At 41.9% G+C, this 24,651-nt stretch overlaps 2 protein-coding genes across 7 annotated transcripts in view; one reads left to right on the forward strand and one right to left on the reverse strand.

Moving 5' to 3' along the window:
- Positions 1–395: 395 nt before the first annotated feature.
- SMIM15 (small integral membrane protein 15) lies at positions 396–3,242 on the forward strand. 5 transcript variants are annotated; one of them, XM_030005774.2, is made up of 3 exons: positions 396–473; positions 659–744; positions 1,411–3,242. In XM_030005774.2, the coding sequence occupies exon 3, from the start codon at positions 1,444–1,446 to the stop codon at positions 1,666–1,668; it is 225 nt and encodes a 74-aa protein (XP_029861634.1). In that variant the 5' UTR covers positions 396–473; positions 659–744; positions 1,411–1,443; the 3' UTR covers positions 1,669–3,242. The 5 variants fall into 5 exon arrangements, with proteins under 5 accessions (XP_029861634.1, XP_029861633.1, XP_029861635.1 ...); XM_030005773.2 differs by having other exon boundaries at positions 1,417–3,242; XM_030005775.2 differs by lacking the exon at positions 659–744 and having other exon boundaries at positions 418–473; positions 1,417–3,242.
- Positions 3,243–4,006: 764 nt separating this feature from the next.
- NDUFAF2 (NADH:ubiquinone oxidoreductase complex assembly factor 2) overlaps positions 4,007–24,651 on the reverse strand; it is a 67,284-nt gene continuing 46,639 nt past the window's right edge. For both annotated transcript variants that reach the window (XM_030005771.2, XM_030005770.2), the window contains 2 exons: positions 22,472–22,512; positions 4,007–4,366 (listed from right to left, as the gene is read on the reverse strand). In XM_030005771.2, coding sequence (XP_029861631.1) covers positions 4,109–4,366; positions 22,472–22,512 — 299 coding nt within the window. In that variant the 3' untranslated portion in view covers positions 4,007–4,108. The remainder of the gene's footprint in view (positions 4,367–22,471; positions 22,513–24,651) is intronic.

Consider the following 24,651-nt stretch of genomic DNA (forward strand, 5'->3'; position numbering starts at 1 on the left):
CACAGTCACGGGCGGGAAGACGGAGGCACCGCGCGCCAGTGGCACCACCGTCCGCGCGGGCCGCCGGCCGCCCACCTCGCGCCGGCCCGGCCGGGTCACCGACCAGCGCCAGGCGGTCACGGGCAACGGGCTGCGTCCTGCCGCCAGCCGCCGCAGCGCGAAGGGCCCGCGGGGCTCCCCGGGAGCCCTTTTCTTCCTGGCTACGGGCCCTCTCCTAAACCCCTGCCGAAAGCCCCAGCGCCGCAGCAGCGCCGAGGGCCACCGGCGACCGCCCTCCGGGCGTGGCGTGGCGGAGCCCACCCGGGGGGCGTGGCAGGGCGGGGCCGCTGCCCCGCCCCCGGAGTGACGCCTGGGGGCGGGGAGGGCGGCCGCGAAGGCGGTGGGTTGGGCGGGCGGACTCCATTTCCGGCCGGCCGGTAGGGCGGAGCCGCCGCCTCCTTCCTGTTTCCGCTCGGCAGGTCGGCGTCCTCCAGGTCGGTACCGTGGGGCGGCGGGGCGGGAAGGGAAGGGAGGCGGCACGGCACGGCACGGCACGGCTCCCGCGCCCCGGCGGTGCCTCCCCGCCGCCCGCGGCCGAGCGGCGCTGCCTGAGGCGAGCGCTGCCGGGGCTGGGCGGCGCCGGGCGCCTTCCCTCACGGCCTGTGTGTTCTCCCCGCAGGGCCCTCGGCGCCACCCTTCCGTCGCTCGAGAGGCCCGGGGGGTGCCCGGAGCTGCGCTGGCCGCCCCCCTCCGCCGCCGCCGCAGGTGAGGGCGTCGCGGCGCTCTCCGCAGCGCGGCCGCTGGGAGGGGGCGGGGCGGGGCGCGCGGGCGGCCGTTACGGGGCGGGCAGCGCAACGTCTGCGCCGGCCGGAGAGAGGGAGGGAGGGCGGTGTCGGGGCGGCGGCGGCCGCCCGGGCTCCGAGGGGCTCTGCTGCGGGCCCGCGGGCGGCCCCGGCGGTCTGGCGGCCTCGGCCTGCGTGCGCGTCTGCGGGGGCCGACGCAGACGGGCGCCGTCGTGGTCGCTGCCGACACGGTTTTTACGTCGTTTCTGGGCCGCCGAGCGTTGCTAGTTGAGTGTTCAAAGCGGTACGCTCCCTCGCCTCCCTAATAAAACCTACCGAGGGATAAATAAACCAACGGGGCTCTTTTTCCTTTTCTTCCAAAGCAGCACAGACTTCACTTTTTTTCCGTGTAGCAATTTTTTTCGTGGTGGTATCTGAAGCTCTGTTGGACGAAAAGCCTAATCATTTTGTAAACACTGTGCTTCACGGTAGGGTCAACGCTTTGTATTACGCTTTCACATGCTATGCGCTACTTTGAACTTCTAGCAAAAACGAGCTTGCTCTTTAATCGTGAGAGATTAAAACGGTAATTGCTGTGTATGTGTGCTTTTGTTTTTCCGAATACCCTGAAATTATTTTTTTTATTGTTCCGCAGGGTTTTCCCAATAGAAAAGCAGAAAAGATGTTCGATTTTAAGGCTTGGGCTGAATACATCGTGGAGTGGGCTGCAAAGGACCCATACGGCTTTCTTACTACAGTGATCTTGGCGCTCACACCGTTGTTTGTAATTAGTGCAGTCCTTTCATGGAAGCTTGCAAAAATGATTGAGGCCAGGGAGCGAGAGCAAAAGAAGAAACACAAACGCCAAGAGAATATTGCAAAGGCCAAACGAACAAAGAAGGATTAAATGGGCCAAAAAAGGCCTTCCTCATGCAAAGAATCCATTTTTTTGTATGAAACACTTGTACCTTTTGTGCTTTAACTGTCCTTCGATACTTGATCCTGTTATTTCTTGAAGTATGGAACAATACCTTCAACGTATTTTTTCTGCTGAGATGATTTATCTTAGTCTGCCCAAGTGACACTTGTTACAGTCATTTAATCTACTACGTGTGCTCTAGTGCAGGTTGCTTTTCTAAATTAGCATGTTAAATTAAAAAAATTAATCTGTTGGGTGGGATTATTTTTTTTCCTTAGCTGAGCTGTGACTTAACAAGTGTCTTAAAATGGTCTTAAAATTATGGGGAAAATGTGAATGGTAAACTGGATTACAGAAAGGCAAGTTTTGGTGTACCTTCAGCAGAGCTGTAGAGAGATGCTAGTTTCAGAACTAGGCAGCATAACTTACCGGTCTCCTTTAAGGACACTGCCTATGGCCCTGCGGTGCCCATAGGGGCTGCTGTAGTGTCTTTGGTGGTGGGGCTTGTCTGCAAAGAGAACCTACCTTAGCTTTTCCTGTCTCCTGCACTACCAGCCATCAAGAGTCTTTAAATTCAGCCCAAACTCTAGGAAACTGATGGCTTGTTCATGCTACCTTCATTTGTCTTGAGAGGCCACTGGTGTTCTACAAAATATGCTACTATGTTGTTTGGTTTGCCCTAACGATCACCTGAACACTACACCTGCAGCTAACTTGTTTCTGCCTTCAGAAACTTCTTGCACCTCAAAGAATAGCCATAAATGGGGTGAGACTAAAGGCCCAGGTGGCCCACTGTTTTGTGTCTTTGTGAGCTATAGCTATAGCAGGCAGCTGGGGGAGAGTCCAGGAGGAGGGTGGGTACGCTAGTGACAGTAGTTCTTCCTACTTGCTAACCTTCTGGCTACGTTTGGCTTAGGACCTTGTGAGTTTAGGTGGGATCTTTGTTCTCATGGCTCTTGAAAGCCTGCTGCCTTCCAGGTTGCAAAATGCTACCACACAGGAAAAAGTCCAAGTGAGGTTTGTGTTGTAAATATGCCAAAATTATTTAATCTTAATTCCAAATCATGTTTTCCTAATAGAGGGGATTAATTTTTTAAAGCCTAGTTTTTCTTAATAGTCTAGTTCTAAAGGGCTTGTGGCAGTCACTAAGTTTTTAGACTTAGCATGCTTCTGAACAGCAGCAGAGAGTTGTGCTTTGTAGCAACTAGTCCTTCATTATGTTTAAAATTAATATCTTAAAATAATACCATTGTTCAAATGAGGAGACCTATAGAGCTGGCTGACACTAAGGGGGATTAGAAGTGCGGAGTCCAACTGAAATGACTTAAAGTAAATGTGAAGTATTGTTTATCCCCTGTCAATTTTGTTGGTCAAAGCAAGCATTATTAGAATATGACATTTTGTCACTTTATAAATACAGGGGATGAAGTCTCTGCCTTTTGTATCAAGTGTTGTCAAGTGTGTATGTGTTCCACCTTTGATACCTACATAACTTAAAACACATGGAGGAGAACTGATGAAGGAGGCACTGCATAAATAAATTTGATACTTTTTTCAAAAAATTGTGTGGTCTTTATTTTGACTTGCAAGTTCTCAAACATCATCTCTAAGCAAATAATCTGCACATTCTGTGTATCTAAACTATGGCCAAACAGATCCAGTCATTTAGGGAAGTCCCCGCATACACTGGCAATAATGACTAATACATTTATTTTTTTTTTATTAATGACAGTCCCTTGTCTTAACCCCTGTGTTATTTTCCAGCAGCTTTACCAAGTGCTTCTAACCTCTATTATAGTAGTTGTATGTAGTTCAACTTAGCGGGATTTTATCCTGTGCTTACTGCTGGCTGCAAATCAAACATTCAAATACGTTGTTTTCTTAAATCTAAGTTACAAGAATGTCTCTAAGATTAATACAGTGCATAGTCACTGTAGTGTCATAGTGATTCCTGCTAATGAAACCAACTTTTCCATCCACTTGCCTGTGGCACACTGGCACTGCCAAGGGAATTTACAAACATTCTGAAGAACTATCTTAAACTGATGCCTAGGTTTGGGAAAATTTAAGTGTACTAATTAACTAAAATTTACTACATCAAAACCAATTTTAAAAATAAAAGTCTTCAAGGAAAAAACAATTTAGAATTCTTTAAGAAAATTAAGTTAGCTAGAAACCCTGCTACCTCTGAGTCCAAGAGTAACTGACGAACAGCAACTGTCAAAACCAAACTTAGTAACACTCCTGTTTTTCACTAAACCCCAAATTTTAGAGTAGTTTGTTGTGATTAAGCCTATCTGAACAGTTTGGCAAAAATAAATGAAACTGCTTTAATATTACTTTATTGCACACTCACTCATATATAACAGCTGTTTATGCTGTCTGTTAAAATATTTATCCATTAGCAATATCTGCACATTGCAATTGTTTATTTATTATGACTACTACCACTGCCCGGTGGCATCCAGGAGCCTGGCTGAAAGGTATTTGCAGTGCTGGTTGGATCTTGCGAAGGCTCTTTCTTTCCATAGTAAGGGGCAGATGCGTGGCCTTTAACCTGTGTGTGAGCTGGTTCAGCAACAAGTCCCTCCTTGTATTCCTTGGCCTGAAGCAGCTTATCCTTTTCGGATACATCTTGGATTTTCTGTTTCATTTCTTCTCTATAATTCTCATTCTTAAGAATCTCCTAAGAACACAGCAGAAAGATAATTAGATAAATCAGAAGTAAAGGCAATACATAATGGTGGAATAAAACATTTTAAACAGTCATTTTTTTCTTCATTTTATAATCCAAATTTTTGGGTACACAGGCAAAATTAATTGTGGCAAAATTAATTGTTTTTCTACAACTGCAATTTCAGCCCTAGTTTAGAATGTTCTTCACATTTTGATCATGTTGTTGAAGCAAAACTGCATTGCGGTGTCCCAGTTTCACTATTCTATCGGATCAAAAAGGAAAAGAAATTAAATACAGTCATCAGCAAATGTGAAAATGCATTAAAAATAAGGCTAACTTTTATGTTGTTTTCTATGTGGGACTTGCTACTATATAGCTATTTATCACTTGCATTTCTTCCTGTAACTCACTATGCCTGTGACATTAGGTATCTGTGCCCCGGGGTGCAGTTTTGGGAGAAACAGGTATGCAACCTTGACTCTACTAGTACATAAGCCAAAGCCATGCAAGATTAATAAATAAATAATAACTAAAAAAAAAAAAACTAGGACAGAACTGAAACTACTGAGATGGTACCAGAGAGTTCATCTTCAGCTCATCAGCTGAGGCAGCTCAACACATCCTCAGCTGATGACTGCCTGGCCAGCAAAGGTGAACTGGGCAATGTGATGAGCACATTAAGCACAGCACCACTTAGGTAAGCTGTATGTTTAACTCTAGGTATCCACCAGGCGTATTAGCTAAAATAAATGTACTGCATTCATAACAAACAGGTGTAAAATCTTACCTACTGCCTCTGCACAGGTAAAAAATTCAAATGAAAGTGATCTAGTTTTAGAGGTTTACCTCCACCCCTGATAAACTGAAGCAACTATCTGATGCACGATCCTACTGCGAGGCCAAAAAACCCACACAGGGCATGTATTCAGAGAAGGCTCATAAAGCTTGCTGATGCAACTTCATGAAGCTCTGTACTGAAACATGGCTGGGTACAGGTTAAAGCTGGAAATTCATTAATAAAGATGACCTGAACTGGGATGTGGCTGCTTCCACTGAGATGTGCTCAGGCAATTACTGGCTTGCACACAGGTATAATACAAAACCAGCTGTTAGTAGGCCTTGCCACCTTGTTCAGAAGAAAACACAAAGAACTCCCAAAGTAAACACAAAAAGCCCTGAAAAATACTGAAGTTTGGTTTTTATCTGTTAGCATATGTTTCCTATTAGAAGAATGATTTGCAAATTCTGATAACAAGACTTAACTGTGCTTTTGTAAGGGCAGATAGTGAAGAGTATTAGAAACAAAAGCAGAAAGGTGATATGAACTTCTGTTACACTTTGAACCCAAATAAAACTTAACTGTAACCAACACCGTGTAACAAGGAAGCTGCTAATATCCACATTCAGACTGGGATACAGGAGGAAAAAGGCTGACCACTTTCTCCAGATTACAATTATATGGAAGAGCTAAGGAGAAACTAGACCAGTACAATTCTCTCCGAGCAGGAGACCATGACATTATTTTAGGAATGGCATTAAAATACATGTGATATTGCCAAGAGTTGATAGCAAGTATGTGAACATTTAAGAACATTTAAAAAGGCAGTATTTAAAGAAAACCTTAACTTAAGAGATATCATGAAAACTAACACCTTTTTCTTAGTCCTTAATTGCCTCTATACTTACATTCACAGATGCACAGAGCAGAGGCAAAACACTTCACACACCTATATAGCATGAACATACACAAGCAGCACAGAAACGACTTTGCAAACGGAAGTGGGGGTAGGGGGAAGAAAATTCTCCCATACTCAGATAAAAATATTGCCAAGCATAACAAGGTCAAATTTCCAACAGTCAGTATAGCAAAACCTCATTATAACATCTCTCAATTCTGTCCTTGTTTACCACATGCCTGTATAAATCTACCATGACCTTACTGATTTCAACGACAGTACTCCTATGGTGCTTGTATTACCCCATTACTAAGAAACAAGGTAATATACCTTTGTGATATATGAAGACTGCATCATAGTCTCTGCTAAAACAGCATGAAATGATTTATTAAAATACGAATGTAACTCACTTACTGTGAAGAGCTACTTACAAACTTCAAATCTTTTCCAGTGATTACTTCAACAAAGTTATTCCTGAAGAGGAAAGACCTGTCGCATCAACAGAGACGCTGGAGCTGAGTAAGGCAGCCCGATCTGCTCCCCGTGTAACAACCAGTGCAACTAAGAAAAGGCAATGGGTGACAGTAGTAGGCAACTCTTCTGAGAGGTACGGAGGCACCCATCTGCCAACCTGACGCGCTGTCTAGAGAGATGTGCTGCTTACCAGGGGTTTGTGTCAGGCATGTCACCAAGAGACTACCAAGCCTTGTACAGCCCACTGACTATTATCCGCTGCTGTCATTTCACCTGGGCACCAGTGATACAGCCAGAAGCAGTCTGAGGAGTATCAAGAAGGATTACAGAGCCCTGGGAGCAGCCATAAGGGACTCTGGAGTGCAGGTAATTTTCTCCTCAATCCTCCTTCTCAAAGGGAAGGGGTTTGAAAGGGCCAGATGAATCCGGCAAATCAACAAATAGTTACGGGACTGGTGCCACAGCCAGGGGTTTGGCTACTTAGACCATGGGACTCACTTCGAGAAACCTGGTCCACTGGGGGCTGACGGGGTCCATCTGTCAGAGAAGGGGAACAGCATCTTCGGCCATAGGCTTGCCAAGCTGGTGAAGAGGGCTTCAAACTAAAGTTGTCAGGGAAGGGGAACCTCAATCCATCCCACTCCTACCAGTTTGATGCCAGCGCCAGCAAGAGATGCCCAGAGCCTGGAGAGGCATCACAGGTCGGCAGGAGAGCACCTGAAGAGCAGCACAAAGGAATTCCAGCCAGTAAGTCAGCTTCATTGGGGGCCCAACTTAAAAGCCTCTGTGCAAATGCACATAGCATGGGGAATAAACAAGAGGAGTTAGACATGTGCACACCTGTAGGGCTATGATCTTATCGGCATCACAGAGATGTGGTAGGATGGCTCCTATGACTGGAGTGTTGGAATGGAAGGATACAGGCTCTTTAGGAAGGACAGGCAGGGAAGGCAAGGAAGGGGTGTCGCCCTCTGTGTCAATGACCAGCTGGAGTGCGTGGAGTCTGCCTGGGGATGGATGAGGAGCTGAGCCTATGGGTCAGGATTAAAGGGAGGGCAGGGACAGGTGACATTATAGTGGGGGTCCGCTACAGGCCACCCGACCAGGAAGACCGAGCAGATGAGGCCCACTATAGACAGATAGGAGCATCCTCAAGTTCACAAGCCCTGGTCCTCATGAGGGACTTCAACCACCCCAGTATATATTGGAGGGACAACACAGTGGGGCATAAGCAATCCAGGAGGTTCCTTCTCCAAGTGATAGAGGAGCCAACGAGGAGAGGTGCTATGCTGGACCTCATTCTCACCAACTAGGAGGGGCTGGTGGGGAATGTGAAGCCCAAGGGCAGCCTTGGCTGCAGTGACCATGAAATGGTGGACTTCAAGATCCTTAGGGCAGCAAGGAGGGCTCACAGCAAGCTCACTACCCTGGACTTCAGGAGAGCAGACTTTGGCCTCTTCAGGGATCTGCTTGGTGGACTACCATGGGATAAAGCCTGGGAGGGAAGAGGGACCGAGGAGAGTTGGTTAATATTCAAGAGGACCGAAGAGAGTTGGTTAATACTCAAGGGTCAACTCCTCCAAGCTCAGCAGTGATGCATCCCAACAAAGAGGAAGTCAGGCAAAAATGCCAGGAGGCCTGCATGGATGAACAAGGAGCTCCTGGACAAACTCAAACACGAAAAGGAAGCCTACAGAGGGTGGAAGCAAGGACAGGTAGCCTGGGAGGAATACAGAGAAATTGTCCGAGCAGCCAGGGATCAGGTTAGGAAAGTTAAAGCCCTGATAGAATTAAATCGCCAGGGAGACCAAGGGCAACAAGATGTCCTGGTTTCAGCTGGGACAGAGTTAATTGTCTTCCTAGTAGCTGGTACAGTGCTATGTTTTTGCATTTGGTAGAAGAATGTTGATAACACACTGATGTTTTCAGTTGTTGCTAAGTAATGTTTACTCTAAAGTCAAGGATTTTTCAGCTTCTGATGCCCAGCCAGCAAGAAGGCTGGAGGGGCACAAGAAGTTGGGAGGGGACACAGCCAGGGCAGCTGACCCAAAGTGGCCAAAGGGGTATTCCATACCATGTGGTGTCACATCTAGTATATCAACTGGGGGGAGTGGGGGCGGGGGGATCACCGCTCGGGGACTAACTGGGCATCAATCAGCGGGTGGTGAGCAATTGCACTGTGCATCATTTGTATATTCCCATCTTATTACTGTTGTCATTTTATTAGTGTTATCATTATTAGTTTCTTCTTTTCTGTTCCATTAAATCATTGTTATCTCAACCCACAAGTTTTACTTTTTTTTTTTCCGATTCCCTCCCCCATTCCACTGGGTGGGGGGGAAGTGAGTGAGCAGCTGCATGGTACTTAGTTTCTGGCTGGGGTTAAACCATGACACAAGAAAAGCTTCTACAGGTATGTCGGTGATTAAAGAAATTAAAGGAAGACTAGGGACAATGCAGGCCCTCTCCAGAAGGAAATGGGAGACCTGGTTATCCCAGGACATGGAGAAGGCTGAGGTACTCAATGACTTTTTTGCCTCAGTCTTCACCAACAAGTGCTCCAGCCACACTGCCCAAGTCACAGAAGGTGAAGGCAGGTACTGGGAGAATGAAGAACTGCCCACTGTAGAAGACCAGGTTCAAGACTATCTAAGGAACCTGAAGGTGCACAAGTCCATGGGACCTGATGAGATGCATCTGCAGGTCCTGAGGGAACTGGCGGATGAAGTGGCTAAGCCACTGTTCATCATATTTGAGAAGCTGTGGCAGTCCAGTGAAGTTCCCACTGACTGGAAAAGGGGAAACATAACCCCCACTTTTAAAAACGGAAAAAAGGAAGACCTGGGGAACTACAGGCCAGTCAGTCTCACCTCTGTGCCTGGCAAGATCACACAGCAGATCCTCCTAGAAGCTATGCTAGGGTACATCGAAAATAAGGAGGTGATTGATGACAGCCAACACGGCTTCACTAAGGGCAAATCATGCCTGAAAAATTTCGTGGCCTTCTATGACAAGGTTACAGCATTGGTGGATAAGGGAAGAGCAACTCTGGAGTTGTGCAAAGCATTTGACACCGTCCCATGTGACAACCTTGTCTCTGAATTGGAGAGACGTGGATGTGACGGATAGACCACTGGGTAGATAAGGAATTGGCTGGGTGGTCACACTCAGAGAGTTGCAGTCAACAGCTTGATGTCCGAGCGTAAGCAGTGATGAGTGGCATTCTTCAGGGGTCAGTATTGGGACTGGCACTGTTTAACATCTTTGTCGGCGACATGGACAGTAGGATTGAGTGCACCTCAGCAAGTCTGCCAACCACACAAAGCTGTGTGGTGTGGTTGACAGGCTGGAGGGAAGGGATGCCGTCCAGAGGGACCCTGACAAGCTTGAGAAGTGGACCCGTGTGAGCCTCACGAAGTTCAACAAGGCCAAGTGCAAGGTCCTGCACATGGGACAGGGCAATCCCAAGCACAAATACAGGCCGGGCAATGACTGGATTGAGAGCAGCCCTGTGGAGAAGGACTTGGGGGTGTTGGTTAACAAGAAGCTCAACATGACCCAGCAATGTGCATTTGCAGCCCAGAAAGCCAACTGCATCCTGGGCTGCATCAAAAGAAGCGTGACCAGCAGGTCGACAGAGGTGTTTCTGCCCTTCTACTCTGCTCTGGTGAGACCCCATCTGGAGTACTGCATCCAGCTCTGGGGGCCTCCAACACAAAAGGAACATGGACCTGTTGGAGTGAGTCCAGAGGAGGGCCACAGAGATTATCAAGGGGCTGGAACCCCTGTCCTATGAGGAAAAGTTGAGATAGTTAGGGTTGTTCAGTCTGGAGAAAAGAAGGCTCTGGGGAGAACTTCAAGCTGCCTTCCAGTACTTAAAGGGGGCCTACAAGAAAGCCATAGAAGGACTTTTTACAAGGGCATGTAGTGATAGAACAAGGGATAACAGTTTCAAACTGAAAGAGGGTAGATTTAAACTAGATGTAAGGAAGAAGTTCTTCACTGTGAGGGTGGTGAGGCACTGGAACAGGTTGTCCAGAGAGGTTGTGGATGCCCCATCCCTGGAAGTGTTCAAAGCCAGGCTGGATGGGGCTTTGAGCAACGGTAGGGGGGGTTGGAACTAGATGATCTTTAAGGACCCTTCCAGCCCAAACCATTCTACGATTCCATGATCTTAGTCAGGTAATAGCATCTGTAACTAAATTCCAAATGCTTCAAGTCCATTTTAAATGTTGATGTATAACTGTCATCTGGTTTTCAGACTCAAGTAAGGCCCTTTTAATCAGCTTTCACTGGCCAAAGTATAGTTGTGATCTAGTAAAATAACCATCTTGATCTTGAAAAAAGCATGAGGAATGATCCTCATTAGCAAACACAGAAAAAAAATACTGAAGTGACTTGCTTAGAATCTTCTATACAATCTACACCAGGACAAAAATTTTTCAAGTTCAAAGTATCTGCATGCATCCATTTTATGCATGAAATTCAGGCCACTAATAGGTACGCTGAAATCAGCGTTCCTGTACTCAAACTAAAGAAAATGTGAATTAGGAGTCTTGTGTCAATTGTTACATTAGAAAAATTGGGTCAAATAGATGAGGTTTTTTAGCATAAACATCTTGTCCTTTGATACTGGCAAGTTTGTTCTGTGGAATTCTCTCACAGGCACCAAGTCCCTTCTGCTTCTAATATTATCACCAGCAAATATTTAATTCTCAGTTTGGACTAGAAAATACACTTTTTTTTTTTAAACATTGTGATTGTATTTCTAAGTACTGTTGGTCCAACTACCATAGCCACTGCAGTTTGAAGCAGTTACGAGACCGAAGTTTCCTCGCCATTACAAGCATTTAAATAAAAGATCCAAGTAGTTCCAGATTTGAATAGGATAATCAACTTGGTTCAAAATGCAAATTTTAATGAAACTATTGCATGCATATTTATAGAAGGAATTATCCTTAAAACACACTAGAAACGTGCAGGATCTTTGTAACTAATCTTCCAAATTTGGCTTCAGTTTATCTGCGTGGCTCACTGCGATTAAATACAATGTTAGAAAGGTTCCTCCCCAGACATCCTTCTGGTCCTACTGGGCTTCCTATCACCTGCTGAACAGTGGTAGAGAAGCCGACATCTGCTGGGCTCTTCTACCCATGACAAGTAGTCTGTAAATCTGCGTGGCACTACAGGCTCTTCCAACTCAACTGCACTCAGCTACATTTTCACTTTGAGGCTCTGTTGCTACCCAATCCTTTACTGTTCGATATACTGTAAACAGTGACTAGGAGCTAAACAACTTTTTTTTTTTTATTATTATTACGTTGGCAGGTTCAGAACATTTATCTTCTCTCCTCCTCCAAGATGAATTGGAATATTTTATATGCCCCCCAAAACATACCATTTAAGTTTTCTGCTGAAATGTGAGAACATGAGTATGTAATGTGCTCTGACCTTTAGGGGAAATATAAAATCATTCTATCCAACACAGAGAACACGGGATCTACCAGGTAACCGCAGTTTTCTGAGGGTTAGCTTGTTCTTGCAACACTTTCTTTATACAAATAAATGATATAAGCCTTTGAACCTGCAGTTCAAAGGTAACCAGGAGGTAACCTCAGGAGGCACAGGGCTTCTAAAGAGTATCAGAAATGCCGTTCATTGTTTTTATTAAAAGAGAAATCTCACTATTTGGATTATGCTGCAAAACTAAAAAATGAAAAATGCCTGAAGCCATCCAGCCATGTTTTATACCAGTTGAAAACCTTACATGTAGATGTTCACCTTGAAATGCATCAGCTCCCAGCATTTGGAACAAGATACACCCAATGTGGCAAGAACTAGGTCCAACTACATGTTCTACAGTTTACTTTTAGGTGTAATGTAAAAGAAGAAATTTTACTCACTGCAAGTAACTACTTGTCCAGCCTTAGTGATTATTGTAAGCTCTATGAAGTTTTTAATACTCCTAATGATTGGAGCTGCATGCCTTCCCTCCTTTGAAAAGCAGGGTTTAAGAAAGTGATCTGTAAGGTTTTCTTGAAGAACCTAGCATTATTATTACGGAAATGCCAAAATGGCCCTATGTGGAGTTTGAGGCAGCTGCTTCCTCAGCCAGAAAATATGCATTTCTGCATATTCTGACATCTTAGGAGTGGCAGCAGCTGCATGAACAAAGAATGAAAGATGGCCTGCTCATAGGGGCAAAGCAGCCCAAGACATGTTGCTGTCTTCCAAGTATGTTGCTGCAAAAGGTATCAGGCTGTATTTCATGCCACTGGCATGAAATTTCCACTTTTCTTGCAAACTATATTTTTGTTTAAAGCTCTTACTTAAGTCTGGCAGCTAAGATGTATCACCAAGCATCCTCTGCTGCTTGGAAACTGTATCCACCTCTACTCCACAGAGGGAGAAAAATCTAGAAGTTTGTCTCTAGTCAAAGGATTTTCAGTGCCTACGAGGCTGTACTGGAAGACCTGCTTTGTAGGCTGAAGATTGGGAATGGAGTGTTCTTTCACACTTAAAGGACCTCACATAGTCACTGCTCTCCCTCTTCTCAATAAACTAGCAGCCTTACAGAATAAATAAAATCAGTTCCTCCTGTTAGGAAAATGTCATAAATACAAAAGAGCTTTCTCTAGACTTGCTTATTCCTTCACCTGGGGTCTTGCTCAGTAGTGACTAGCCTTTACTGAACACTTTTTGTTAGTCTTCACAGGCAAATGTCTGTACTTAACCCTTTCTATCCTGCAGCACCTCCTGAACCCCACAATCTGAGGAACTCCTCCTCCTCCCCTTCCTCTTACTTCCTTACTGTTTCCCTCTTGGTCCTCAAGCCAGCCACTGGTTATAACACCACTTGCCTCTCATGGAGCATTTTCTGTCTCCTGAAGGCAAAGGGCAACCCCAACTTGTTCACAAGTAGCTCTAAGGATGCAGGTGGCTAGACATACAGTACCAATGTAACAATGTCCAAGAGGGATTATTTAAAGGTGACTTTAAAAGGCTGGTACTTGTTTTGGTTTTGTTCTTTCCAGATGATTTTTCTAAAGACCCTATACCCAAATCTATAAATACAAGGGGTTTATGTATTATTAATTTTGAGCAAGACATCACATTTCATTTCAGATGGGTTTGCATTTTGATTAAATTAAAAATAAATAGCTTCTTTATGTTGTCTTAGAAACTATTCCAACTTCCTAATTTACCTTAATTACATGTGTTGAAATACTCATGATTTCTCTTGATTTGAATAGGGTTAGCTAACTATTATTTGATGCCAGAACTAAGAAACATCTGGACAGGTTAATGTTTTTTCTTTGAATTGTACAGACACTACATATTCATAGAATACTTGCATTTTGGTGTCTAGTTTGAATATTTTATAATCATGAATGAACTTGAACTCTGCCTGTTAAAAATTCATATATACAAATTAGCAAAAATTAAAAAATGACAAACGGAAAGGAAAAAAAATCTGGTTTGGAACAGTATTAAAAGAGTTCATTGTTATAAGACAATTTAACATCAGAATTTTTTCTTCACTGACAAATTAACTAAAAGTCCAGCAAAATGCTAGAAGTTAAGCCAATTCCCTTGTTTTTATAATATTGCCAAATTGGTTAAGTAAACTCCATTTTCCAGTTCAACAAGTTAAATAGGCAAGACAAAATAATCAGATATTACATCATATTTCAAGAGTAGGAGGCAGAGAGAGGACCTCATCACTGGGAAGCACTGAATGTTCTGATCCAGGGCAGGTCTTGTTAACTCAGCAACTGAGCACGAGATCAGCATTGCCAGGTTGGGAATAAGAAACAATGTGGTAAATGAAGGGCTGTGTCAGTGCATGGCAAAAACAGAGGAGCAGTTTAAATTAGAAAGGCGTATCTGGGTTTTCTAGAATACTTATTTAAATCAAACACTGAGCCAACTGACTGCTAATTTTCTAAAGAACATATGCGCTAAATATCTTTGGTCAATCGACAATCAACATTAGTCAAATAAATGTAAGATATTTTTTATTCAGGATAGTTTTCAAGCAAATCTCTGATCAGCTGCAATTTTAAAATATGGACTGTGTTCTGTGCACTCAATGTGATTTTTTTAGAAGGATGTAGCCTGCGTAATTCAAAAGTAAACTGATGTGAATGATCTTGGTTGGATACATCACAATTTATGGCATCTCTCATTGTCTAGGCTTTGTAGAACAGCTTTTCTGACCTTTGAACATAAATCAGATTAATTATCCAAACAAATTACTAAACTAACATAGCTGCTGTTTTAGAACAGTTACTTTTGCTTGCAACCTGCAACAACCCCTTAAACATAAGCAGATACAGAAATGGACCTCTAATGGTATCACAGGTTCTTGAAACAGGAAATTCTGACTCCCATTCTATTGTAGGGGAAAGGTAACTCCTTAGGATCATCTGTTACAGTTCACTCTAGATTAAGGCTGTTTGTGCATTTTGGGTTCCTAATCCTCTAATGAGAGGTGCACTAATTCTTTGGAATCAATCAGTAACAGCACAAAAATTGCAATTAAAGCTTAAAGCACTCCACAGTTACTGTGTAAGTGTTAAACCAACATATTGATTACAAATATATGTACAAATATGTGCTTTGATGACAGCCCAACATGTATTTTTAAATGCAGTGCTAATACCACATTTACTACCAAGCTAAATCAGTTAAATACTAATTCCAACTCACAGTAATTTTTGTTTAAATCTAATCTACAGAGAAGCAATGCTAATTATTACTAAATTACTATATAGCTACTGCTGAGCTACAGAATCTCTGGCAGGAGCTGACATAGTCTCTAGGGCACCACAGGGTAGCACACATGTTTTTGGCAAGAACATGTAACGAGAGGCAAAAGGAAGCAAAAAGGCACAGACACTGGAATATAAAGCATGTCAGCAACACACAGAGTCCGTATGGATTTGTGCCTGAATTATTTTTGTAGTAGTGCAAAGATTTTTGTACAGAACTCCATATACATTCAAGATCACAGATGAAACTATGTAGAAACACCAAAAATCACAAACTAGCCTGGCACCACTGCGCTCTGCCCTGAATAAAGGGCAATGCAGAGCCTTGATGCCCACAGAGCAAACAAGGAACTGTAGCTGTCACTCAGTTCCAGTACGGTCCTTGCTTTCCCCTTACTCTACATATGATGTAATCTGTACCAGCCCTTTTCCTGGTACACGTTACTTCGCCCTCCACCCCCCTCCACCCCCATTCAGCTGTGCTGACAGTGAATTAGGAGACAGAGCCAAAGCTCCATGCGCTCCCTCCCACATGGACAGGAGTAGCAGAGCAGCAGTGGCTTTCTCCCCTACAGCCTTGGGATCTGCAGCATAGGCAAACTGGAAGTAATGGGACAAATTGGTGCCTCGATACTCTCCTGTGGAGACTGACAAGCACCTATGTTTCAAACCTGAGGAGAAAGTTAAACTGAATAAGAGGGGAAAACTCTAAAAGGTGATGGGTTGGTTTGGGGTTTTTTTTGAGTGACTTCCTTGACCACCCCCTTCTATTTAGCCCTTTGTACCTCAGCTCTTTATATTGCCAAATTTTACTGCCCTTTCACACTGAGTAATAATCCTCTCTGGAATCATGCACAATTTACTATGCAAAATGCTATTTAGTGCAAGTCAAGTCATTTGAATATGTCTCAAATTTTCAATCCTGGTTGTGATCCTGGACAACAATGGTGGAAAATATGTTGCTCAGAGAGCTGTTTATCCTTGTGCTTTTAAAATAGTATTTCCCAGAAATGTAAATCATATTCTGCAGCTTTTCATGGATTCAGGAGTAAAATACTCATTTGCTAAGCCCTATTCTCTATGTAAGAATGTACAATCTATACGCCAGAGTTCTCATTTTAAAACTTCTCAGCTGAAGCATCTGAAAAAAGATAGAAGCAAAATTATAACATGCAATCTCACCAGTGTCAAATAAAGAATTTTTCTAAAGTGCATCCCATTCTGGTTAAAGGAATGTAAATTCTGTGTAAACTAATCTTCATGACTGAAGCCAGTTTTGATCATACCATCTCTCAAAGAAATAATACTTACGATCAAATAAATGGGAAAAGTGGGTATGCATTGTGGCAACCAACAGAATGTAATTTCAATGTAATTATTTGGAGGGGGGTGGGGGAGAAACAATCATTGAAACCTTATGCTTATTTTAACTCACTGAAGTACATTCTTCCTCCCTTGACAATGAGGTTGTCAAAACAGATTATTATGGAAATGCTAGAAATATTTTGAAAGAAGACAGGAGCTGTCACAAAAAGTTTCTTTTTTTAACATTTCACCTTCTATCCAACTGTGCAATTCAGAAGCCACCAAGTTTTATTACTGTGTAACAAGTACATAATGCATGAGAAAAGCAGTCCTTTACTGCAGTTTTCTACTTCAAACTATTTTCAGGCTCTTGACACTAATTAAAGGAACATGCAATTCTACTTTACTTCCCATGAAATATTAATGTACATACACATACATACAAATCAACAGTAAGATTTCAATTCAGACTGAGAATACTTGTAGCTATGCAGCCCTGTGTGCACTACAGAGGAAGCAGCAACTAGTTTAACAGTGAAGTGACTTCTAGTACAAAGATCTGTGTTCACAGAGTAGCGTTACTGTAAGTGCACATCTCGCAATTGCAGGATATCACATTCGCAGGTTCGGAGATAAACCACATTCCTCTCCACACCAGTTTCTCTAGCCATTGCCATGAGAACCTACTCTGGTTTTTCCTCATGCATTTTCTGGCACGACAAAATAAGTCTGTAACTTTATTTCTACCACCATTCTACAGACAAGGCCATAAACAATGCCAAGCTACTTGGATGCTCTTGAACCTCAGGACATTGTCAGAAGCAGGGCATAGCTACAGGGTCTGTTACGGGAAAAAATAAGTGTTAGATTTCTAAATACATTCAGGTAGCTCATGTTACAGACAGTAGGATTCTTTAAAAGCCCCTACATATCTGATGCCCTCTGAAATCAGGTGCTAAAGAAATCGAATAGAAGTTAGGCACAGAAAGGCTTAAAAACTCACTATATGCCTGATATTTTTAAGGTTTGCTACATCCTTAAAAATATGCCTCTTGGTTCCTTCCAGGTTTAGAAGCTGAAGACTCAATGTGTCCCAGATATAAGATATCTAAACCAATTTTTATATGACTCCCACTATCTATGTGGGGGAAAACCTGGCTGTGTGTTACATATGCACTGATCGTATAAAGACGAGAGACAGATAGAAAGGCAGATACTGTATTGAAACAGGCACCATAACCAAAGCTTGCAAGTATCATATGCATCCAGCCACTATCTCAATTAGGAGCTGCACCAACAGAAAATAATGATTTCTTTCATTAGTATTTTTAATACATTTACATAATGCTATCTCAAATTTTAAAAAAGGCTTTTTTTTTTTTTACAGGGAGTGTGACCCAGAATGAAAACAGATGTAAAACACAGCAAAGCTTGTGAATGCCATGCAAAGTTGCCTATCAACAAAGTGCTGAGAAGTCTCGAGAAGTTCTTATCAGCAGAACTTTGATTGAAATTCATGAAGGTGCATAAAAAGAGTGAGACATACCCAGTGGTCCTACAGGTGTTACATTGTTTAATATCTTTTAAATTTGGGGAGTTCCACTTTGGTGATGAAATAGCAACATAAGCCCAAAAAAGGGAGTCCTGAAGAGAAGGATTTTCCCCCTGCCTCCCAAGAGCATTTTTTTCTTTCCTCTGCAACCAAGATGCAAAAAATCCAAAACATAAAGATGCCATGCTTCAAATCAGGAGTGAAATCTGTAGCCAGAAGGAAAACCGGGAGGTAGGAGTGTATGCAAGACAGCACATTCACATTTACCTTACAATCTAGTTGATGAACCATACTGAAAGTGGACTATGGCTTGAAGAATGGAAGGGAATAGTCTCCTAAAGAAATAATCTGCACGGATGGAACATCACTCCTGTATACAACTGCTATATCCCAAGATAACTTTTGTTAATAAATTCTGACAATATTAATGCTTAGCAGGTAAGCTAATTTGCATGTAAAGTGATAGGCTATTAAATCTGCTCCCACAAAATAGCATTTGATTAAAAATATTTTAATATCTGTAGCCTTTAAAGCATTCATTTAAAACTGTAAGATCTCTAGACGAGGACACATTTCCTATTTGCCCAAAAACATGCTATATACATCTAGTTTCCTATATACATAATAAAGAAATATAATAGTCTACTTTAATAATTATCACTTGTTAAACTGGTTAAAATATTATTTACACCTGCACAGGAATAAAGGTAATGACAAATTTTCCTCAGCCTACCATATATGACCATACACAATATATATAAAGGGACAGATGATGGAATGCTATAATAATGAAAAAATACACATACACAAGCTCAGATTCTCACCTGTTATAAAGCAGTATGTGTGTATGTATGTGTATACACACATACATGCTTACAATGGGTGAAGATGTGATCCAAAATTCTGCATCAAGATGGAGCCCCTAATTGCCATAGGAACAGAATATGTTTAAGCACAAGATAAGAAACTACTTGATCCGCATTCATTTGTGAAGTTATCACCCTCATCATAAATAAGTTGAGACTTGGCATATTTCAAGCTGTAATAAAATCAAAAGGCAACCAACTGTTCACAGTATCCCAGAAGCTGGCTTTTAAAACCCAAGGCTTCCAACCACTAACATGCCTTATGTTACTGGTCAGATTAGAAATGACCAAGGAGATGAGCAGCATTCTTGGGTTATGACTAGCCCAGTACACAGAATTCTAAGTGACTCCCTCCAAAAATGGGGAACAAGCGGTGGGGGTGCAGGGAGGAAAGAAACCATTAAGTATGTGAAACACTTAATGCTGAACAAGTTGCCTTGTGAAGTCACTGGAGTATTCTTCCATTAAAAAAAAAAAGAATCTAAAGAAAAAGAGATGTAAAGCAATTTATTCTGTGACAAAATGAAAGCTTTATAATGGAAACAAAAAAAGATCAGTTAGGTGTTTGTGGAGGAAAGAATGGCCTGAACCCAAAACATTACCAAGTCTTAAGCACATGGTCAACTGACTTAGCTGGTGTCACGATCCGGCTACCTTGACCAGTGTAAGGACAATGCACATTCATTCTCACTTAAGTGACTGACATATCATGATGATTATGAATGACATTTTGTTGGCCTACAGTATTCACCAAACCATTGGTTCTCAAAATGTGGTTATCAGTGCTATCAGTAAGATCCAGCTGATTTGTGAAGCCATACCTCTGCAATATTTTCCATTAAAGTTTGGTCACAGAGCTCATCATAAGCCCCGATAGCCTGAACAGTTTGGCAACCTCTATCATCCATAGCTGAGAGATGAATAAAAGACAAGTTTGACAAATATAAAGAAACCAAACATAAAATACTAAAGGGAGATGGTAGGCAAACAGAGCAGAGAAGGGGAACAGAAATTTTAATAAAGTTTAACGTATGACATTTCATATTAGGAAGAAAAAAAAGAAAAAAAAAAGATGAGAGGCAAAGGACAGGAAAAAAGTGAAAACCATCCAAAAAAAAGTGGTATTACAGACAAAAAAGGTGGGAACCTAGGCACAACTCCAGAAACTTATGCTCTAGGACCTGTAATGCTGTTTTGTGATGTTACAATATGTTTACAGTAAAATGTCATTAAAGCAAAAATGTAAAATTTGTGGGCTTTGCATCCTTTTTCAGAAGTAGTCTAGTCTCATGAGAAATATGTGAAAGAACAAGGAGATTTGTTATACAGGGTTTCAATATGAAATACGGTCACGAATATTCCCTTGTTCCATAGCTGTCAAACAGCAGTTTACCATATCAGCATTACTGTCAAAAAGGGAATACAATACAGAAAAGCAGCCAGTAAAGTTTATGTAGCGAAAACACTAAAGCCAATCAGTCCTACAAATAGGGACAAAACAGTATTCTGTATGTACTTCACTAGTAAAATTATATTTATAATGATATTGTGGTATAAGGGTTTGTGGTGTAACAGTCTCAAATCAGGAGAAAAGTAGATCATACATATCACCCTACGCTAATACAGGAAAAAAAAAAGCTGCACTATCATTTAAAATGTGAATGCAGCATTATTTTCAAAATATTAGCAAGAATTTTTAACACACATACATTTGAACTACCTTTTCTTATACAGGAAAAAACAGTTTAGAGATTACTTGAAAGAAATGATAACTACTTTCCAAATTCCTGGTATATCACTTCTGCTCTGATAAGGTCAATGCACAGCCCTGCAGGCAAAGCACCTAGCTGCTAAATTATTTTTCAGATCTATTACCTCATGAAACTGAAGGTATAAGCAGTCCTGTAACTCAGAATGCACCATTACTCCCAATAATCTTTCTTCCTCCATAAATTGCTTTTTCTGGAAGGTAAACTATTTAGAACACTATTGATCCACAGTTGTCTCACCTGTGGAGACTCCTTGCTTCCTATTTTGAAACAGAACCAACACTTCCAGTGCCAGGACGAGCTTTATTGCAACAATTCCAAACCCAAGGCTGCCCATGTTCTCTGGAGCAGGCTTATCTTAGCACAGTTACCATGGCAGTACAGCTTATGGAAATAATAGGACAAAAGACATGCAACGCCCCCCATCTTCAAGTATCATGAGGTGGTAATTTCAACAGTAAAAGTTGTATGCATACAGTTAGTATTAGTCAGAGCTACTTAAAAGGAGATCAGTCCACGCTTAGACAGAACAACTGCTGTAGTATCACTTTTGCACAAGTAAAAATTTTTTAAAAAATTAAAAAAAAAAAAAAAAAAAATCACACTTAATACTTCCCCAAATGTTAATGCAAAGAAAAGTGTGTTAATTTGCTTTAAGTCCTAAAAAGCTCTGAGGATAAAATTAACTTAAACTTCTTCTATTTATGGGTGTATATTATAGCCCTTATTATGTCTACAACCTCAGTGGCGAGTGCAAAACAGAGGCAGAGAGAATTAGCTGAAAAGCTGTAAGTTGCATGGGAGCTTATTTCAATGAGTTATGGCTTGAAAACATCAGCTGACAAACTTCCCCAAGTCATCTTAACACACAGGCAGGACAACTTTTCACAAACCAGTATATTCCAGAAGATCTCAATGACCAAATCTTTGGCTAGAGCACGTCAACATGGCTTCACTGAATTTGACATTTATTCCTACTGATGCAAGTCAAGTATCTGCTCCTGTGGGTGCTGTCAGTTTGCATCTTCTGTAGTAAACCATGCCTCATCTACTCACTCATTCCTAGCTGGTGCTTGGCAACTTGTAATACAAATCCAGGGCAAACAGTGTATGAGCGTGGTCTGTATACACAGATCAAGAGTCAAACTTGTTCCACTCTTTACAAACCCATCAGCATGAAAGACTGTGGCATATTTCCCTGTTTCATTCCACTAGAAACCACTTAGAGAAAAAGTCATGGCTTCAACTCCCCCAACTCATTAGCATTGTAAAATGCTAGTGCAATTTCTTCTCCTGTACTGATGAATCCACTGGCAACTGGATTTGAAACCTGCATTTTAATGTCAACTACCGTGAAAAAAACTTCGCCTTAATACATAGAGGACCTATTTTAAAAATTCATAGCAGTAATTTCAGAATTGGTTTAATTAAAGAAACTCTTGAATGGCCATGATCATCTTAAAGAATTCACGTAGATAAAAGTAACAACTAAAGAACATTGGAGTTTCTATTTCCATTTGTTTTTCTTTTCCTAAGTCTTAGATATCTAGTCTGTGTGTAATTTCATCAATTAGGCGAGCAACATACTAAATTCACCCCCAAAAGTGACAAATTACTGGACAGATAAGTCCACTATAAATTAATTATTGTAGCTTAATTACAACAATTGAAAATTCAAAGACACTTCATCTCTCTCACCTCAATGGTGGGTGGATCATTTCTTTTTTTTCTTATCCATGCTGCAAAAGAAATAAAAATCAAATGGATTATTTCAAAGATCACAGACAGTATTAAAACTAACAATTATGATGAATTTGTAACAGAAAGCAAACGTTTGTATAAAAAATTATAATAGAATTTGCCACAACCTGGTCAGCCATTATCATTTCCCAAAATACGAAGACCCAAGATGTTATTTCCCATGCCAATACTCTCAGTCTTCACAGAAGGAAGGGGAGGGGAAGAAAGGGAGGGGAAAAAAAAAAAAAAAAAATCACCTCTGTGAGGAGAGCTTGGGCACAGTTTACATAGCACCCTGGCTGCCAAAACAGGGCTTAAAAAGCAGGGCTCATGGCTCAGGCCTGTTGTTGAGCTTGCTGTACAGAGCTGAGCTTCACCCTGAGAAAATGACAAGATGACTGCTGGCAAGTATGAAAAGCCTTAGACCACTCTGGAGAAAAAGGATTCCTGTATATGCCTCAGGTGCTGTTAAAGCTGAAAACCTATTCATGTTAATGCCAACTAGAATTCCTTTACAGGGATGCAAGGTACAGCCCCAAACCTGACTGAGGGGCTGCAGAGCCCTGACAGCCCCACGTCCTTTGGCTTTGTGGGATTACCCACTGCACCAGGCCGGGGTGGGTACCATAACTCAGGGAAGGCTCCCTCCATCTCAGTCAATTCGTGCGGGCAAAGACGGCCGAGGAACGAAAGCAGTGGCAATGACACTTGTCCTGTGGCTCAGGTTTTCCGTGATACACCAAAAATCAATGGACTTATGCCCGCTCCCACTGCAAACGTGGACTGGCTGGAGGTAGCAATCCAAAGGGACCCCGCTGCCGACAGAAGCGGCACTCTGTCGGGTCTTGCTTCATTCAGTCGGTGAATTATTAGAGAAAGCTCCTACTATTACAGGCATTATTTAGATAAACAAATTACCTGACTGTGGACAGGGCAATATCCATCACTCTTTAGAAGCATCACTACTGTAGCATTCTTTTCATGCCTTTTCAATCCACACAACTGGTAGGTATTGGGTTGTGTATTTTGTAGAGATTTGTCTTTTCTGCTCATATTTTTCAAATGAATGAGTAGCAGAATGCAAGTGGCCAGTAATGAACAGAAGGACAAACATAAGGAAAGCCAGTTCCAAGTGCTGAGACATGGCAAAATGTTCTCTTGTATGTTTGTTTGGGTAATTAAGACTTTTGTTACTGTGCTTGAAAATTAGAGCAAAAATGACATTTTCATTATCACCCAAATTCCTGGTCTGACCTGTAGCTGTCTATAAAGTTTCAGAAATGCTTTAAGAAGGAACTATTCCAAATTTTAATTCTCTAATACCATCTGTGCTGTACTTTGAGGGGAACTAGGGATAAGTCAGACAGCAAGTCCAAAACACTAAAAGCTGCACAGAGTCATAGTGTCACCTCCCTACTGAAAATGCAATTACACATAGGGTGAAACACTAACACAACTCTGCTTCAGCAACATTATGAAACTGGTTTTAGGAGGAATAGCTTCCAATTAAACATAAGAATGGAATTAATGGAAACAAAACGGCATTACATAGCTTGGAATTTAGCCATGACAGGAAGGCCAGCAGCTTTAACTCAAAGGTAATGGTAAAATACCTGTAATGATATGAAACAAGGTATTACTTTTGGGTCTTGTCTATCAGATGACACCTTCAGAAGATGTGTTCTTTTAAACAGCATTCTCAAACACCTCTTCTTAAAAGCAGTCCCTGCCAGCTCTTCTCAGACATCTTTTGGTTCTAACAAAGATTAGACCCAAAGTTGCCATCGTGGAGAAGCGACTGAGCACTGAACAGTCAACATTACCTTTTCAGCAAAAGTTTTATGTTAGTGGAAAGAAAAACAGCCCATTAAGATAATCCAAAATACAACTAAATTACCTCCTGTTAAATCTACAGAACTAGAAAACATTTTGCATGTACCTGTAGCACTTTCAAACATTTAAATTTTATGAGGATTTCCAAATGCAAAAATCTGGCAAGATCAGAGACTAAACTGGCATGACTGAGACTGGCACTTCTCAGCTGGCAGCCTTGCAGACACTCTTTGTAAAAGGACCAATGATGCCATTAGAGAAAATCATAGCACATAAGCCTTTCCTCCTGACAGAAGTCATCTTTG

Source organism: Aquila chrysaetos, chromosome Z (assembly GCF_900496995.4).
Source record: "Aquila chrysaetos chrysaetos chromosome Z, bAquChr1.4, whole genome shotgun sequence".
Classification (NCBI taxonomy): domain Eukaryota; kingdom Metazoa; phylum Chordata; class Aves; order Accipitriformes; family Accipitridae; genus Aquila; species Aquila chrysaetos.